Source organism: Silene latifolia, chromosome 5 (assembly GCF_048544455.1).
Source record: "Silene latifolia isolate original U9 population chromosome 5, ASM4854445v1, whole genome shotgun sequence".
NCBI lineage: Eukaryota > Viridiplantae > Streptophyta > Magnoliopsida > Caryophyllales > Caryophyllaceae > Silene > Silene latifolia.
The window spans coordinates 43,262,357-43,280,484 of record NC_133530.1 but is presented as its reverse complement, the minus strand read 5'-3'; the positions used below and the strand labels follow the sequence as shown (position 1 = coordinate 43,280,484).

General features: G+C 39.5%; 1 protein-coding gene across 1 annotated transcript; it reads left to right on the top strand.

Annotated features, from left to right (window-relative positions):
• The first annotated feature begins 11,097 nt into the window (after positions 1–11,097).
• Positions 11,098–15,753, top strand: LOC141655300 (uncharacterized). Its single transcript, XM_074462386.1, has 4 exons — positions 11,098–11,350; positions 13,344–14,470; positions 14,591–14,722; positions 15,703–15,753. Exons 1-4 carry the CDS (start codon positions 11,098–11,100, stop codon positions 15,751–15,753), a joined length of 1,563 nt encoding a protein of 520 aa, XP_074318487.1.
• Positions 15,754–18,128: the final 2,375 nt, after the last annotated feature.

Below are 18,128 nucleotides of genomic sequence, written 5' to 3'. Positions count from 1 at the left end.
CAGTCCTTATATCAAAGCAGCGTTATACTCTTCTGTTACTTTGAGTGATACCAGGTTCTTTACAGATTTAGCTGAGAGGGTACCGGAAGTTGTAAAGGAGGAATCACGGGCTCAAACACCTGAAGACGTTTTGAGATAATCTTGTCTCGAAGATTTTCAAACGGCTTCCAGCGATGCACAGTGGTGTTGCAGCAAGCACGGTTCTTGTTTATCCATTTTTGCTGACTTATAATTTGGAAAATCCGTTAAGCCTCGAGTGCTCTTGGCCGGCAAGAATCAAGATACAAGATATGGACCCGTGATGTTTAGGGCATTGAGTTCTTTTTGTTTATCCATTTTTGCTGACTTATAATTTGGAAAATCCTTTCTAAGGACGCATCTAAAAACTTTGCATCAGGTAGGTTAATTTCTGTAGCGAATTGGCATACTCCTTATTTGGTCGTATAACAGCGACAACTTATCAATGACACCCTTTTTGGATTTGGTTATTGCTGCTGGAGCTACGTACGGAGTAGTGCTTAGTCAGACTTTGCTTATACAATGGAGATTATCATTTTTATTTGGTACTGTTCTTTATTATCTACTCCCTCCGTACCAGACCAATGGTAACAATTACCTAATACGGTCGTACCACATTAATGGTAACATTCCTTATTTGGCCCACAACATTATCAAATTATCCCTATACCCATTTGATATTACATAAAATGCTATTACATACCCCACCTACCAACTCACAATTAAACCCACAATTACATACCCCCACCTATTTTCTTCCCTTCTTTTACCCTCTTTTCTTAAAAACCCCATTATTTACCACGTTACCATTTGTATGGTACGGAGGGAGTAGTAAATAGTGCTACAGTGCAATGCCGAGGCCGTTTCATTTCATTTGATAGTCAAAATGTTCCTGTGAGGTCATTTGGCAATTGGCATTATAGTGTCATTCCTTCCTGAGCTCCGTCTCCGTCTAGGACTATCACCATCATGTCTGGGATGGGATAAAAAGGTCATAACTATGGTTTAAGATTATCACTATTTTGTCATCGTAGATGGGTTGTTTTTTACCTGTGCTTATAGCTCTAGATGCTGCAAATTACGATGACAAGGTTCGGATCAATATGTAAGAAGAAAGTGACTGGGGTCATACTGGCCGCCCTCATTTATCACCCGTGATTATGCCGGAATAAATGTTGGCTGGAGTAAAAGATATTGTTTCCCCTTGGTTCATTCATCATTACGTCAAACAATATATACATGATTACAATCCTAGGTTAGTTTCCTAATCCCACTAATTATGATAACAAATAGCTAAATATAGGGAGTGCAATCCCATATAACATGCAAATACGAAAGCTAAACTAGGAAACAATATAACAGAATAATATACAAGAATAAGTCAATATTCTAGGAATAATATTGACATATTCTAATACACCCCAGTCGAAACGGGAGGTGCGCCGACATTGAGACTGGACCGAAAATCATAGAACAAAATCTTCGGCAGGCCTTTAGTAAAAATATCGGCATACTGATATCGCGATGGAACATGACGAACTTGAACTTCATTTATCGCGACTTTTTCCCGGACAAAATGAATATCTAGTTCAATATGCTTCGTTCTTTGATGGTTAACCGGGTTGCCCGATAAATAAATAGCGGACACATTATCACAATAAACAATAGTGGCGCGTTGAATAGACATTTTAGCTCAAACAGTAGGTTTCTGAGCCAGCATGACTCAGCTACGACGTTTGGAACGCCACGATACTTGGCCTCGGAGCTAGACCGTGAGACAGTTGGTTGCCGTTTTGAGGACCATGAAATTAAATTATTGCCAAGATAGACACAATATCCGGAGATGGAACGGCAGGAGTCGGGGCACCCTCCCCAGTCAGCGTCTGTATAAGCGGTGAGGGAACCAGTGGTTGAGGGGCCGAGGTGTAAACCGTAGTGGGTCGTGCCTTGGATATAGCGTATAATGCGTTTAAGAGCACCGAAATGATCTTCACGCGGATCATGCATAAATAGACAAATTTGTTACACCGCGTAAGTAATGTCGGGACGGGTAAATGTTAAGTATTGTAATGCCCCCGCGAGACTCCGATATAAGGCTGGGTCAGAAAAGGGTTTGCCGCCAGTAGCACTAAGTTTCGAATTAGTGTCGACGGGCGTGAGTGCGGGTTTGCAGGATGACATATTGGCTCGAGCAATAATCTCCTGAGCATATTTGGATTGATGTAAAAATAGCCCCCCTAGAGTGTCGAATGGCAGTAATGCCCAAGAAATAATTTAGGGGCCCCAAGTCAGTCATTGGGAATTCCGAGTGGAGCAGAGACAGAATGCGTACCCGGAGAAATTCAGACGATGTAGTAAGAATTATATCATCAACGTACAATAATAGGTAGGCAAGATGATCATCCTTACTGTATATAAAAAGAGAATTATCCGACTTGATATGAGTGAATCCAATAGTAGAGACATAGGAAGCAAATCGTTGATACCACGCCCTCGGTGCTTGTTTAAGACCGTATAGGGATTTTTTTAACAGGCACACGTGATCGGGTCGCAGGCGGTCTCGAAAACGGGTGGTTGATGCATATATACTGTCTCGGCAAGGTGGCCATGGAGAAAAACATTTTTGACATCAAGTTGGTGAATGGGCCAATTCTTCGATACTGCCAAGCTAAAGACGGTTCGTATAGTAGCGGGCTTGACGACCGGACAAACGTCTCTTCACAATCAACACCAACATGTTGTGACCTGCCATTAACCATAAGACGAGCTTTGTAGCGCTCCAAATCACCATTAGCCTTAAACTTATGTTTAAACAACCAAAGACAACGAGTTATATTAACGTCCGAAGGTCGAGGCACAAGAACCCAAGTTTCGTTCTTAATGAGGGCATCGAATTCGTCTTTCATGGCACGATTCCAATTCGGGTCTTGGAGGGCCGTTTTTGGACATTTCGGTATAGGAGATAGGGTTGTAGCACATAGGTCGAATATGTTTTTGGGTTTGAATATGCCGTGTTGAGCTCGAGTTGTCATTTGGGGTGAAGGGGCCGGCGGTGTAGGAGGGGTTTGTGGTGATACTCGTGGTGAGGAGGGGGGAGGAGAGGACGCTGGGGTAGAAACATGGGTATTAACAGGGGTATTAACAGGTGTTGTAGGTGTAGGGGAGTTGGGCTCAGGGGTATTGTTCTCGGGTTGGTTCGGCAGAGGGGCCGAATTTTGTAGTTGGTCGGTCACATATGGGGATGGTTCATTAGTGAGGAAGTCATATGTGGCATTTGTAGTGGACTATGGGCTAGCAAAGAAAAAAATGGTTTCGTCAAAAGTCACATGTCAAGCAATAATAATTTTCCGAGTACTAGGATCATAGCACTTGTATCCACGATGAGAAGACGGGTAGCCAAAAAAGACGCACGGGATCGCTCTAGGGGTGAGTTTATGGATGGTGGTGGATGGTAATATGTGGATAGCATAGACATCCAAATGTGCGTAGATGACTATAGGATGGAGTGAAATGGTAGAGACTCGATGTGGGTGACTTGTAGTTGTTGGCCTTGCTAGGGAGTATGTTATGGAGGTAAGTAGCCATGGCAAGGGCATGGTGCCACATTGAGGGTGGTAAGTGAGCGTGAATGAGAAGGGTTCGAACTATATTGTTGATTGTTCGGATTTTTCTCTCGGCCTTACCATTTTGTGGGGAAGTATGCGGGCAAGAAAACCGAAAAAGCATGCCCTGTGACCCGAAAAATTTATGAAAGGGGGAGTTGTCGTATTCTCTACCATTGTCACATTGTAATGTCTTAATTTGAGAATTAAATTGGGTTTTTATCATATTGTGAAATTTAGTGAAAATGTCATAAACCTGAGATTTGTGTAAGATAGGAAAAGTTCATAAGAAATTTGTAAAATCGTCAAGAAATAAAACATAATAGCGATGTTGATTCGAGCTTAAAACCGGAGACGACCATAAATCCGTATGAAGAATATCAAAAGGATTTAATGTCTCAGATAAAGACTTACTAAAGGGAAGTTTGATATGCTTACCCAATTGACACGAATGACAAAGAGACAATGACTTACGAGAACGACATGAAATGTCGGATTTATTACATAAGGAATTAAAAATGCTAGGACCCGAGTGACCTAAACGTCCGTGCCAAACATCGGACGAAACAGCAGTGAGAGCGTGAGGTGATGTAGTGGCGGTATGGTGTGTAGGAAGGAGCGGATAGAGATCTCCCGTGCTATTACTTCTCAGAATTGGTGTCCCCGTCTTGAGATCCTTCACGGTAAAACCAAAAGGGTCAAACTCAACGGATACACAATTATCAACAGTAAACTTTCGAACCGAGACTAAATTTTTAATAATTTGAGGGACATGTAGCACGTTTTGCAGGTGAAGGGATTTATTGGGGAAGGGAAAGGTAGTATGACCAATACCACGAATCGGAATCAAATGACCATTACCGACTACAATTGCACGATTGCCACTCAAAGGAGAATAAGAAACGAGATTACCGTTGGAATATTTATAATAGTTGGGTCTCAACCATCACCTTAAGGTTTTGGTTGAGTTGGTTCATCTATCATGGTATTAGAGCCAGTGTGACCGAAGGTCACAAGTTCAAATCCTGGCAACCTCAAAACTCCTCAAAAACTCGAAGTGGACTTCCAACACACTGTACGGGGGAGCCGGTGCATAACCAACCACTCTTCAAGCCCAATGGGCATTTGAGTGAGGGAGCGTAATAGAAATATTTATAATAGTTGGGCCTCAACTATCACCTTAAGGTTTTGGTTGAGTTGGTTCATCTATCAATATTGATTGATCATGATATGGTTGTATTAGAGAGAAAATGGAGAGAAGGTAATGGAGAGGATCTAAATTCATTAAATTGTACATAGAAACTACCTACTGGGAAGAGCCCTCAATTTATTTGCAACATATAAAAGGAGTAAGGATCCTCTTCATTCTTGTCCATTTTCTCTCACATTTCTATATTATATTATTTTTTATTTATCTCATCAATCACTTGTACCGTTAGATCGTTTTAAAACATAATGTGGACCGTTAAAAGAAAATGGAAGAAATGGAGAGGATCTCAATTGATATAGAAGGTGGATTATGATTTGGGATAAAAATTAAGATTGGAGATCGGTGTATAAGTAATTTAGTAACGTTAGTAAGTAGTGGAGTGGACTATTGGTATTAGACTCTGAGTAGGCTAAGAATTAATTTGACAACAAAAGTCAAATATGGTATGCAAAAAATTTAAAAAAAATAATCGTCGTTTATATCTTATTCATTTTAATTTCGGGTGGATGGATATCCGCAGGATCAGGGTAGCATGCCCCCTAGGCGGGAGTCGGGGACATGCGAGATGGGTAGGTGTAGGACGAGTGTCATGTGATGCCTGCAACGTCCCCATAACAAATGATTAATGATGTATGGCTCTTTTGATACTGGCAGCCGCCCTATTAGTTAGGGCAAATCACATATCGGATATCCGATTTAAAGTGTTAGTTCGGATTGGATATTCATAATAAAAATTCCTAAAGTCAAATATCCATATTCATATTTTGGAATTTACATTAAAATTAAGTTTGAAGCACGATCGTATTCATCGTATTACATGATGATTTTCTTTAGTATTATTACCCAGTGGTCTTGACATAAAATTTAAGTATCACTTACATATTTCTCTTATATTTTAAACTTTCATTAAGTTGTTGTAAAATAAAATTGTATTTTCTCGAAATTATACTTAAACTAGTGCAACAATTTTAAAGTAACACGAAAATAATGGAACGATTTAAAAATAATAATTCAACACACTTATTAAATAAAAATTGATAATAAACGACAAGAAATATAATAAATAATAGAAAATTATAATTTCGGATAGGACCGAATATCCAAAAATATGCCCCGAATCACATAATACCAAATCTTAACATTTGAAATATTTTCAAATCCCTAATTTGTGAATCTCAAATCCCTAATTCAAAATTCCATCCTATTCATTTATTAATACATACACTCAGAATCCTTATTTCGTGCTTTAAAATTGGTATGTCATTGTTATGTTCCTCATTTTATTACTGTTTCTTATCATCTATTTCTGCTATTTGTTTTAATTAGTCGTCTTTTTTTTTTTTTATATTGATTTTAGTTTCTGGAATTAATTTGTTGCATAATGAGCCAAACAAAAAACCCATAAATTATGTCATGAAATGTTCTACTTCAGTTTTACATGTGTCTGTATGCAAGAATGTCTACCAGCTAAGACTTCGTCGTAAACCCCAACCAATGCGAATATTTGAATCCACTACTTTTCATGAATTATAAACTACTCCCTCCGTCTCAATTATTTGTTTAGCTTTAATTCAAATATCCTTCACAAATAATAAAATAAGGTGAAAAAAATGATTGGGACGGAACGAATTATCTCACTGGATACTGTGTATGATGCACCATATGGTGGAATCCTTGTTGACAACTTGGATACACTTTGGCTGATCGGGGAAGTGGCAAATAAGCCCCATACGTTTGACACAATGTGCATATTCAGTAAGAGGATTATACATCTGATGTACTACCGTCCCATGTGTTTTTATTAGTGCAAATTGTTGGAGTTTTAGTTGCTCCAAAACTTAAGTAAGACAACATTTGTCCCACATTGGAAGAATAGTGGGGGAGTGTTGTATTTATATATGGAAGAGAGTTAACAAGTGTTAACTAGACTATAGAGGGTAGACTATAGTCTCCTCACGCGCGCGCCGCCGCCGCCGCCCGGCTCGTGTTCGTGGCACGTGCGCGGTGGGGCCCCTTTTTGCTACTTGTCTAAACTTTTTCCTCGGATTCCTTTCTAGCTGTTGAGATTTTATTCCACAATCATTCAGAATTCATTACACGATTTTATGGCCATTAATCTCAGAATCAATGCCATTCATTTTCTGACTATTGGAGGAGCCTATTGCTTACTATAAAAACCTTCTTCCTCCTCGGTTTTATAGACACAACAATCTACAAAACTATCTTCTTCTCCTTTTATTCTTTGTTATATATTTGCTTGTTGAGAACAGTTCCCACTTCCGTCTTTGGTGTGCGACATTGTGCGGAAGGAGGCGTTAACCCTGGAATCGGTGACCACGGAACCCAATGAGCACCTGTGTGGGGGTCTTACTGATTTAGGGCAGTGTCTTACACGACGTTTCGATTAAGGCTATTTTCTGATCAGCTAAGTTCTATTTCTTTCAATCTAAATGAGTAAGAGAACTTTTCTGATCTTTCTTATTGTCTACTGTTTGATTCAATCAAACAATGACAAACCAATCTGTAAATTCTGACGATACTAATATCAATCGAGAAATTGTTCCCACCAATCCTAATACTCCTGTCAACCATTTCACATTGCCACACAAAATTGTCCCAGGCCTTAGTAAGAGGGGAAAAATTATAGGAGATGGTCCGAAAAAATTCTGTTTTATTTCTCGCAATATGAGATTGAATATGTATTATTTCAAGAACCACGATCCACTGAAGAGTCTAGTTCATCTGAAATTGTCAAACCCGATCCCAAAGCTGTAAAAGATAATAACACGGTTAGAGGTGTCATGTTACACTACATGGTCGATAATTTGTTTGACATCTACTGCAAAACTAAGACCGCTAAAGGAATTTGGGATGCTCTGGAAACTAAGTATTGTACTGATGATTTCGGTACTAGGAAATATGCTGTAACAAGATGGTTAAAATTTCAGGTTACTGATGGTAAACCTATAATGGATCAAATACATGAATAAGAAAATATGGTTTCTAAAATTCTTGGTGAAGGGATGGTGTTGTGCGAGTATATGCAGGCTAATGCTCTTATTGAGAAGTTGCCTTCTCCTAGTTGGGATGAGTATAAGAAACATCTGAGGCATAAGAAGAAAGATATGAAGCTGCAGGAGCTGATTGGCCATATCAAAATTGAGGATGCCACAAGGAGCCAGGATCGTGCCAGGACTAATGCTTCTAACACTGTTAAGGCTAATGTTGTTGAATATAGGAATACATGTACAAACAAGAGGAGCTATGATCAATACAACAAACCACAAAATGCTGAAAAATCAATAAAGACAATGATAGGAAATTGTTGGTGATGTGACAAGCCTGGTCATCCCGCTTTCAAGTGCAAGGCCAAAAAAGCTTACGAGGAAAGACAACAAAATCAAGGGAATCGTAATAATGCACATGGTGGGAAATTCCAAAAGAAAGACAACAATCAACGTGGTGACTACAAAAATTACAAATCTAACAAGCCACAAGCAAATGTTGTCGAAGGCTCAAGTGAGGGTGATGATATAATTGCTGCAATGGTGTCCGAAATAAATTTGGTTGGAAGCTTGGTGGAATGGATTGTTAACACAGAAGCTACACGCCATATCTGCACCAACAAGGATCTTTACAAGGAGCTCAAAGATGTTGATGAGAAAGAGGTGGTATATGTTGGCAACTCCAGCAAGGTTCCAGTCCTCGGCATTGGCAAGGTGCACCCGAAACTCACTTCTGGCAAAGTTTTAGCTCTTGAAAATGTGCTCTATGTGCCTGATATGCGTAGAAACTTAATTTCTGGTGCTTTGCTTAATAAGGCTGGTCTTAAACTTACTTTTGAGTCTGATAAGTTAGTCATGTCTAAGAATGGTCAGTTTGTTGGCAAAGGTTTTTGTAATGGTGGTCTGTTTATTCTTGATGTTGAAATAAATGCATCTACTTCTTCTGCTTATATCGTTGAGTCCATTGATATTTGGCATTCTAGACTTGGACATGTTAACACTAAATCCATTAAACGCATGAAAACAATGAACTTGTTGCCTAATCTGATTTCTTATGACATGGATAAATGTCAAGTATGCGTGGAAGCAAAGAACTCTAAGAAACCATTTAAGGAAGTGACCAAAAGGCAAACTGAATTGTTAGAACTTATCCATACCGACTTGGCTGATTATAAGAACTGTGAAAGTAAAGCAGGTAAAAGATATTATATAACCTTTGTGGATGATTGTTCGAGATATACTAAGGGTTATTTGTTAAGGAATAAAAATGAGGTTGAGGATATGTTTATTATTTATAAGGCTGAGGTTGAAAACCAACTTGATAGGAAGATTAAGCGTGTGAGGTCTGATGAAGGTGGAGAATACAAATCTGATTTTTTGGTGGAATTTTGTCAGAAAAATGGTATTATACATGATTTTTTCGCCCCTTATACCCCCGAACAAAATGGTGTAGCTGAAAGGAAAAACAGAACTTTAAAGGATATGATGAATGCTATGTTACTATCTTCTGGGTTATCTGATTTTATGTGGGGGGAAGCTATCTTATCTGCCTGTCATATTTTAAACCGTGTACCTCATAAGAAACTTGATGTGACACCTTATGAGATTTGGAAGGGTTATCCACCTAATTTGAGGTTTATAAAGGTTTGGGGTTGTCTAGCCAAAGTTGCCTTACCTGCTTTTAAAAGAGACAAAATAGGACCTAAAACCATTGACTCGATTTTTGTGGGTTATGCTTCTAATAGTGCTGCCTATAGGTTCAGGACCAAGGATGCGAGTTTGGGTTTTTATGGTAATATTATTGAATCTAGAGATGCTGTTTTCTTTGAGGACCTTTTTCCTTTGAAAGCTTCTTTAGGGCAGGACTTGACCTTTGATGATTCTTCCCATGAGGATAATGATGGTAGCTCCCCGACCCATGTTGATACATCTAGTGAATTACCAATAGAACCGAGAAGGAGTAAGAGACCTAGAGTTGAGAAATCTTTTGGACCCAATTTTCTTATGGAGGAGGATGGTAGATATCTAGATGATGAGTTGGTTGGCATGTATATTATGGAGGAGGATCCTAAGACCTATGATGAGGCTATGAGATCAGTTGATGCTTCTTTGTGGAAAGAGGCCATTAATAATGAGATTGAGTCTATTATGTCTAATCATACTTGGGAGATTGTTGACTTGCCTCGTGGTTGTAAGCATATAGGGTGTAAATGGGTGTTTAGGAAGAAACTCAAAGCTGATGGGACTATTGATAAATTTAAAGCCAGGTTGGTGGCTAAGGGTTTCACCCAAAAGTCTGGTTTAGACTATTTTGACACCTATTCCCCGGTCACTAAGATTGCTTCCATTAGAGTGATGTTTGCTATTGCTTCCATGTATAACTTGCTTGTTCATCAGATGGATGTGAAAACTGCGTTTTTAAATGGTGATCTCGATGAAGAGATTTATATGGATCAACCTGATGGTTTTATAGTGCCTGGTCAAGAACATAAAGTTTGTAAACTTGTTAAATCTTTGTATGGACTTAAGCAGGCACCAAAACAATGGTATGAAAAGTTTCATAGTGTGATTGTTTCTCTTGGTTTTAGAGCTAGTGATGTTGATACATGTATCTATGTGAAGTCCAATGCTAATAGTAGTGTTATTATAACACTTTATGTGGATGATTTACTTATCTTTGGCACTTCATTAGATGTTATTGATTCTACTAAAAGCATGCTTAAAACTTCTTTTGAAATGAAAGACATGGGTGAGGTTGATGTCATTCTTGGTTTAAGAGTTCTAAAGACTAGTAAAGGTTATTGTCTTAGTCAAGCTCACTATGTTGAGAAAATTTTAAAGAAGTTTGGTTATTTTGATGTTGAGCCTGCTAGAACACCTTTTGATGCTAGTGTGCACTTAAAAAAGAATCTATCTGAAAGTGTGGATCAAGCTGGTTATGCTAAGATTCTTGGTAGTGTCATGTATCTTATGTGTTCATCTCGTCCTGATATTGCATATTCTGTTGGGAGATTGAGTAGATATACTCATAATCCCGGTCATGATCATTGGAGTGCTTTAGTTCGTTTACTTAAATATCTTAAAGATACAGCTAATTTTGATTATCTTATTGTGGTTATCCTCCAGTTTTGGAGGGATATTGTGATGCTAACGGATCTCGGAGAGTAAGGATATACACTCTACCAGTGGTTATGTTTTTACTTTAGCAGGACCAGCTGTATCTTGGAGCTCATCCAAGCAAACGTGTATTGCGAGATCTACAATGGAATTGGAATTTATAGCTCTCGAATTGGCTGGTCGAGAAGCAGAATGGTTGAGAAGTTTGGTAGCGGACATTCCTCTTTGGCCAAAGCCCGTGCCATCCGTGCCGCTACATTTTGACTCGCAATCTGCCATTCATGTAGCCAAGAATAAGGCTTATAATGGCAAGAGTAGGCATATACGCCTAAGGCATAATATTGTTTGTACCTTGATCAAGTTTGGTGTTATATCTTTAGATTATGTGAGGTCGGAAAGTAACATTGCCGATCCATTGACAAAGGCCTTAAACAGGAAATGAGTTTCAGAAACTGCTAAAAAGATGGGATTGAGCCCACCTACGTAGTGCTTTTACAATGGATACTCAAACTGGATTACCAGATTCAATGAGGTCAAACGAAATCGTCGAGCATTGCTCGTATTCTTTTTATTTTGATGAATAAAGGAGGTTATGGTTATTCAGTTTATCCCTTTTTAGCATGTTTATTTACTGCGGAGTTAGGTTGGACAGGTGGTAGTCCTTAATGAGTTCCATACCTCACGGTTTGAGTGGTGTGTGCAGTACACACTTGATGGACTCACCTACGTGATTGTGGAGTGTTGATCGCCTCCTATGAGAATAGATGTGAGCTATTCTCTAATGCAATCATGAGACATGGTTTTTTCATGGGGCCATATGTTACTCGAGGGAGCTGTTCTCATTGCTTTCTATTTTTCTGGTTCAAGACATCATTCACCTGATTATAGCTTTTTTCTTATATTCCTTTTCGTATTTCTTAAGTTTGGACCAAGTGGGGGATTGTTGGAGTTTTAGTTGCTCCAAAACTTAAGTAAGACAACATTTGTCCCACATTGGAAGAATAGTGGGGGGAGTGTTGTATTTATATATGGAGGAGAGTTAACAAGTCTTAACTAGACTATAGAGGATAGATTATAGTCTCCCCACGCGCCGCCGCCGCCGTCCGTCCGGCTCGGCTCGGCTCGTGACACGTGCGCGGTGGGGCCCCTTTTTGCTACTTGTCTAAACTTTTTCCTCGGATTCCTTTCTAGATGTTGAGATTTTATTCCACAATCAATTCAGAATTCATTACACTATTTTATGGCCATTAATCTCAGAATCAATGCCATTGATTTTCTGACTGTTGAGGAGCCTATTACTTACTATAAAAACCTTCTTCCTCCTCAGTTTTATAGACACAACAATATACAAAACTATCTTCTTCTCCTTTTATTCTCTGTTATATAATTGCTTGTTGAGAACAGTTCCCACTTCCGTCTTTGGTGTGCGACATTGTGCGAAAGGAGATGTTAACCCTAGAATCGGTGACCATGGAACCCAAGGAGCACCTGTGTAGGGGTCTTACTGATTTAGGGCAGTGTCTTACACGACGTCTCGATTAAGGCTATTTTTTTATTAGATAAGTTCTATTTCTTTCACAAATTAACCCCACAAATTATACTAGATGTGCAATTAAGCCCAATTGAATATATTCAGGCCAATTTCTCGCCGGAAAAAATGATATGGCACCGGAAAGATGACTAGGATTAAAATAAATAATTTAAAAAAAAAGGAAAAACTCGTGATTTGCACTAATAGGAAAACTTAGGCAGTGGTCAATATTTTATATTGGAGGAAATTTGGTCTAGAAGGTTCTCTTACTCAAGACTCAGGTTGTCGGGAAAATGATGGTAAGTGATCGAGGAGTGAACGGAACGGCAGAGAAAGGGGAGGTTGTGAAAAAAGCAGGAGGAGCTGCAATGATTAGCAAATACCGACATAAAATCTTGAAGTTTCAGTCGATGGCCATGTCTTGCCAGCTTCCCTTGTTGGATTTTCAGAGGTGGAACAACTAAAGAGCTACATTAACCCTACAATTAGACCAACTACAAAACTTCACTTTGCAGGGACCACCATACAAAGCTCCCAGCACCAGGTGCAGCGTAATTCTCATCTCGAGGACCGAGCTTAAACAACCCTGTGATCCTCAAACCTAATGTGATTATTTAACTTAATCCTACTCATCTTTCCAGTGCCATATCAATTTTTCCGGCGAGAAATTGACCTGAATATATTCAATTGGTACCTAATTGCACACCTAGTATAACTTGTGGGGTTAATTTGCACTAATAGAAAGACATGAGGCTAATATTCACATTGTGTCAAACGTATGAGGCTTATTTGCCACTTCCCCGCTGATCGATATAAACCTATTAAGGGTTGCTGAATTATCTGTGATTTTTTTGGTTTAGGCTGCAGTGCTACGATGAGTAGAGCTCAACCATTGAGGATTTTACTTCCATTTCCGAATAAACTTGACTTGTTCAATCATTATCATAGCATCAGTCCTTATATCAAAGCAGCATTATACTCGTCTGTTACTTTGAGTGGTACCAGGTTCTTTACAGATTTAGCTGAGAAGGCACCGGAAGTTGTAAAAGAGGAATCACGGGCTCAAACACCTCATGACGTTTTGAAGAAATGGGGTTGTGACGATACTCATAACTCGAAAATTTTCAAACGCATTCCATCGATACACAATGGTGATGCATCAAACCTTGAATCTAAACTTAATTTGCAACGTAACTTGGGTGTAACATCTTCTGGCCTTGTCAAGATAGTCTATAATCGTCCGCGCATCATGCATTCTCGTAGTAATGAAAATTTTGATGAGCGGCTTGATCAGCCAAAGTATTTGTTTGGGTCAGAGCAGCTTCTTGTTAACGCTATTGTTAGAAACCCATCTCTTCTGGTTTATAAGTTTCACGAGGAAATTGAGCCTGTTTTTGCGTTATACGAGGAGATTGGTGTGAGCAGAAGTGATTTGATATACATGCTCCAACTTTGGCCAACCTTAATTACGCGGACTAAGACGTGCGAAGAGAAATTAGAGTATATACGTAGGACCGGGGTCACCAAGGAATCGAAAATGTTGAAGTATGTGGTTACAATAATAGGTACCTCACGTATTGCTACTATCAATGAAAAGATCGCAAATCTTGAAAAGTTTGGTATTCATGAGGATCAAGTGTTGTTATCTTTTGGCTGTCAACCCTTGTTAATGACTCTTTATGTGGATAAGATCCAAAGGAATACGGCTTTTGTGATGGATACAATGAAGCTACCAGCAAGCACGGTTCTTGTTTATCCATTTTTGCTGACTTGTAATTTGGAAAATTCGTTAGGGCCTTGGGTGCTTTTGGCCGGCAAGATACACGATATGGGCCTTGAACCACAGATAAGGGGACCCGTGATGTTTAGGGCATTGAGGATGAAAGAGAAGATGTTTTCGAAGGTTTTCGTTAATTGTCATGAGAAGGATGTAAGACTTCAACTACTTGCATATTACAAAGCCTGTCAAGACATTATGCAATTGGAAGTTTCATCGAAGAAAAATCAACATACCCAAGGATTCCCTTTCTAAGGACGCATCTAAAAACTTTGCACCAGGTTAATTTCTGTAGCGAATTGGCATACTCCTTATTTGGCCTTATAACAGCGACAACTTATTAATCACACCTATTTTGGATTATTTATTGCTGCTGGAGCTACGTACGGAGTAGTATTTAAGTCGGACATGGCTTATCCAATGGAAATTATCAATTTACTTTGTACTGTTCTTTGTTGTCCAGTAAATAGTGCAATGCCAAGGCCGTTTCATTTCATTTGATACTCAAAATGTTGCTGTGAGATCGATCATTTGGCAATTGGCATTATAGTCTCATTCCTTTCCGAGCTCCTTCTCCGGCTACGACTGACTACCACCATCGTATCTGGGATTATCACCATGGGATAAAAAGGTCATAACGATGATTTAAATTACAATACTCTCGTGTAACCAACAAGAATACTGATATTACAATACTCTAGTATGATTCTTGGGTTGTATTGAAGATTTGGAGATTTAATCTCCCTTCTTATAATTAAAGATTGCGTTTTTATTATTATTTCTTTTTGAGTTGGTATAATTTCTCACCTTTTCTTATTGCTTTTACTTTCTGTTGATAAATTCTATGTTGCATTCATAGTCAAGAGTAGAAGACTTCTTGTTGAGATAGAATTTTGTGTGATATTTTGTATATTGAATTATGGATCAGAGTGCAAGCATTACAATGTATATACACCTACATTTTGGTTATTATCCAGGGGATATTTGTTCTACTCATAAGATAAGAGTTCTAGTCTTAATCAACTTAATGTACACCTAATTCACAGCATACTCTATAATTAGCCTACAACTTTCTTTTTTCCTTCTTTGATGATTTCCTTATACCACAGTCTATGTTGCTGCTCTTTTCTCTACACTCCCCCTCAAGATGTGAGTGGTCAAAGACCAGACGAAACTCCCATCTTGGACAAGAGGTACTCATGTTGAGCAACAGGGCGGGATTTGGTGAGAATGTTTGCAACCTGTTCTTTGGTGTTGACATAGAAGGTAGTGAGTATACCCTGTTATGAGAAGCTTACCTTTTACCAAAAAAAAGAGTATACCCTGTTGAATCTTTTCTCTGATAAAGTGACAGTCCACCTCTATGTGGTTTGTGCGTTCATAATACACTGGGTTTGCAGCAATTGCTAAGGTTGCCTGATTATCACACTTGAGGTGTGCAGGTCCCAGATGTTGAAGCCCTAGTTCTTGAAGGAGCTGGAACAACCAAGTGACTTCACATGTTGTCATGTCCGTGGCCCCGTACTCAGCCTCTGCTGAGGATCTGGACACTACTGACTGCTTCTTGGATTTCCATGAGATAGGGACTGTCCAAGTAAGATGCAGTAGCCTGTGGTGGACTTGTGACTGAATGCACACGAGGCCCAGTCAGAATCACAATAGGTAGTGAGGTGAGCTGTTGAGTCACTGGCAAATAAGACACCTTTACCAGGAGCTGATTTTAGGTATTTCAGGACTCTTCTGGCTGCCTCTGGCTGCCTACATGTGGTCAGATGTAGGAGCCTGGAGGAATTGACTCAAGAGTTGGACAGAGAAGGCAATGTCTGGTCTGATGATGGTCAAATAAATGAGCTTACCCACAAGATGCCTGTAGCTCTCAGGATGTGGTAAAGGGGTGCCTTTGCCAGGTTCCCATTTCAGGATTGGGTTGACTAGTAACTTTAGGGGCTTGGATTTATCCATGGCAAAAGTTTTGAGTAAGTCTAGTGTGTACATTTTGTTTGAGAGATAAATATACCTGTTGTACTTCTTTCCACTTCAAGACCCAAAAAATACTTTAGTTCTCCTAGGTCTATCATGTGAAAAGAAGAGTTTAACTGGTCTTTGAGAGCTTGAATTGCAGATGGGTCATCACCTGCAATGACCATATCATCTACATAAACCAGCACAACAGTGGTGTGTCCATGGTGTTGTCTGATGAAGAGGGAGTGGTCGGTATGGGACTGTCTGAAATTGCACTGTAGAAGGACCTGTGAGAGTTGGGAGAACCATTGCCTAGGTGCCTGTTTTAGGCCATAAAGAGATTTCAACAATTTACAGGCCTTGTTCATGGCATGGTCACTCTCCTCATGTCCTCTTGATGACACAACTCCTTCACTATATCCAGGTGGCAGTTTCATATACACATCTTCTTCCAGATCTCTATGTAGGAAGGCATTTGCCACATCCATCTGGCAAGTGAACCAGTTTTTAATAGAGATAATAGCAAGGAGGGCTATCACAGTGGACATCTTGGCCACAAGTGCGAAGGTTTCTTCATAGTCTAACCCATATCTCTGTCTGAACCCTTAAATAACCAGTCTGGCCTTGTTTCTTTCTATGGTGCCATCTGGGTTGTATTTGGTTTTGTAAAGCCATTTGCATCCAATGGCCTTCCTATTTTTAGGTAATTCAGTGATGACCCAAGTGTTGGTGGCCAAGGCTTTTAGTTCAGAGTTCATGGCATCAACCCATTTGGGGTCCTGAACTGCATCTTTGAAAAGAATGGGATCAGGTAGGGAATTATCAACAGTGACAGCACCAGCAAAAGACTTAACCAGATGAAGTTGGGCCACATTGGCAATTGTGGCTGGTTCCATGACAGGGTTGTCAACCTCGAGGTCTTTAGTCCATGTTGGGGCCCTTCTGACCCTCTGAGGTCTACTGGCATTCTCTGTAATGCTGGATTCATTAGATTCTCCCTCCTGAGATGCAGAGGCAGGGGGATTATTGGTCTCCATGGGAAGGTGAGCTTCCTCTATGTACAACTCTTCTCCTAATGAGACTACCTGTTCTAACTGTAGAGTTGCCAAGTGATGTCCAAAGTGTTTGATCTTACAAGGGAACATGGCTTTAAAGAACTTAACATCTCTAGAGACAAAAACAGTTTTCTTATTTATGTCATACACTTTGTAACCTTTCTGAGACAAGGGGTAGCTTAGGAAGATGCAAGGAATGCTCCTTGGTTGAAACTTGTCCTTGTCTCTGCTGGGACTGTACACCATGGATAGACATCCAAATACTCTCAGCCTGTCATATTTTGGTGTTTTGTTAAGGAGAGCTTCATAGGGTGTCATATTGTTGAGGACCTTGGTAGGCAATCTATTGATGATATAAGCAGCTGTAAGGACACAGTCACCCCAAAAAGAGAGAGGTAAGCCTGAGTTAAATCTGATGGCTCTACTTATTTCCAGTAGATGTCTATGTTTTCTCTCCACTACCCCATTTTGTTGTGGTCTGTTCACACAACTAGTTTGTTGCCATATCCCTGTGGAGAAGATGAATTTCTTTCTATCTCCTTCAGTAATCTCAAGAGCATTGTCTTATCTGCGTATTTTGATACTTTTACCAAATTGATTTTTAACAAAAGTGTAAAATTGAATGAGTAACTGTGGTGATTTATGTTTCATTAAATAGACACAAGTGGCTCTTGAGTGATCATCAACTAAGGTCAAGAAATACCTTTTCTTGTTTCTGGTCTCCTTTCTATAGGGCCCCCACACATCAACATGAACAAGGTCAAAGGTCTAGGGGGCTTTGGTCTTTCTGATAAGGAAGGAAGTTTTGTTTGTTTGGCCATGGAGCATGTGATGCAGGCCGTGTCCTTGTG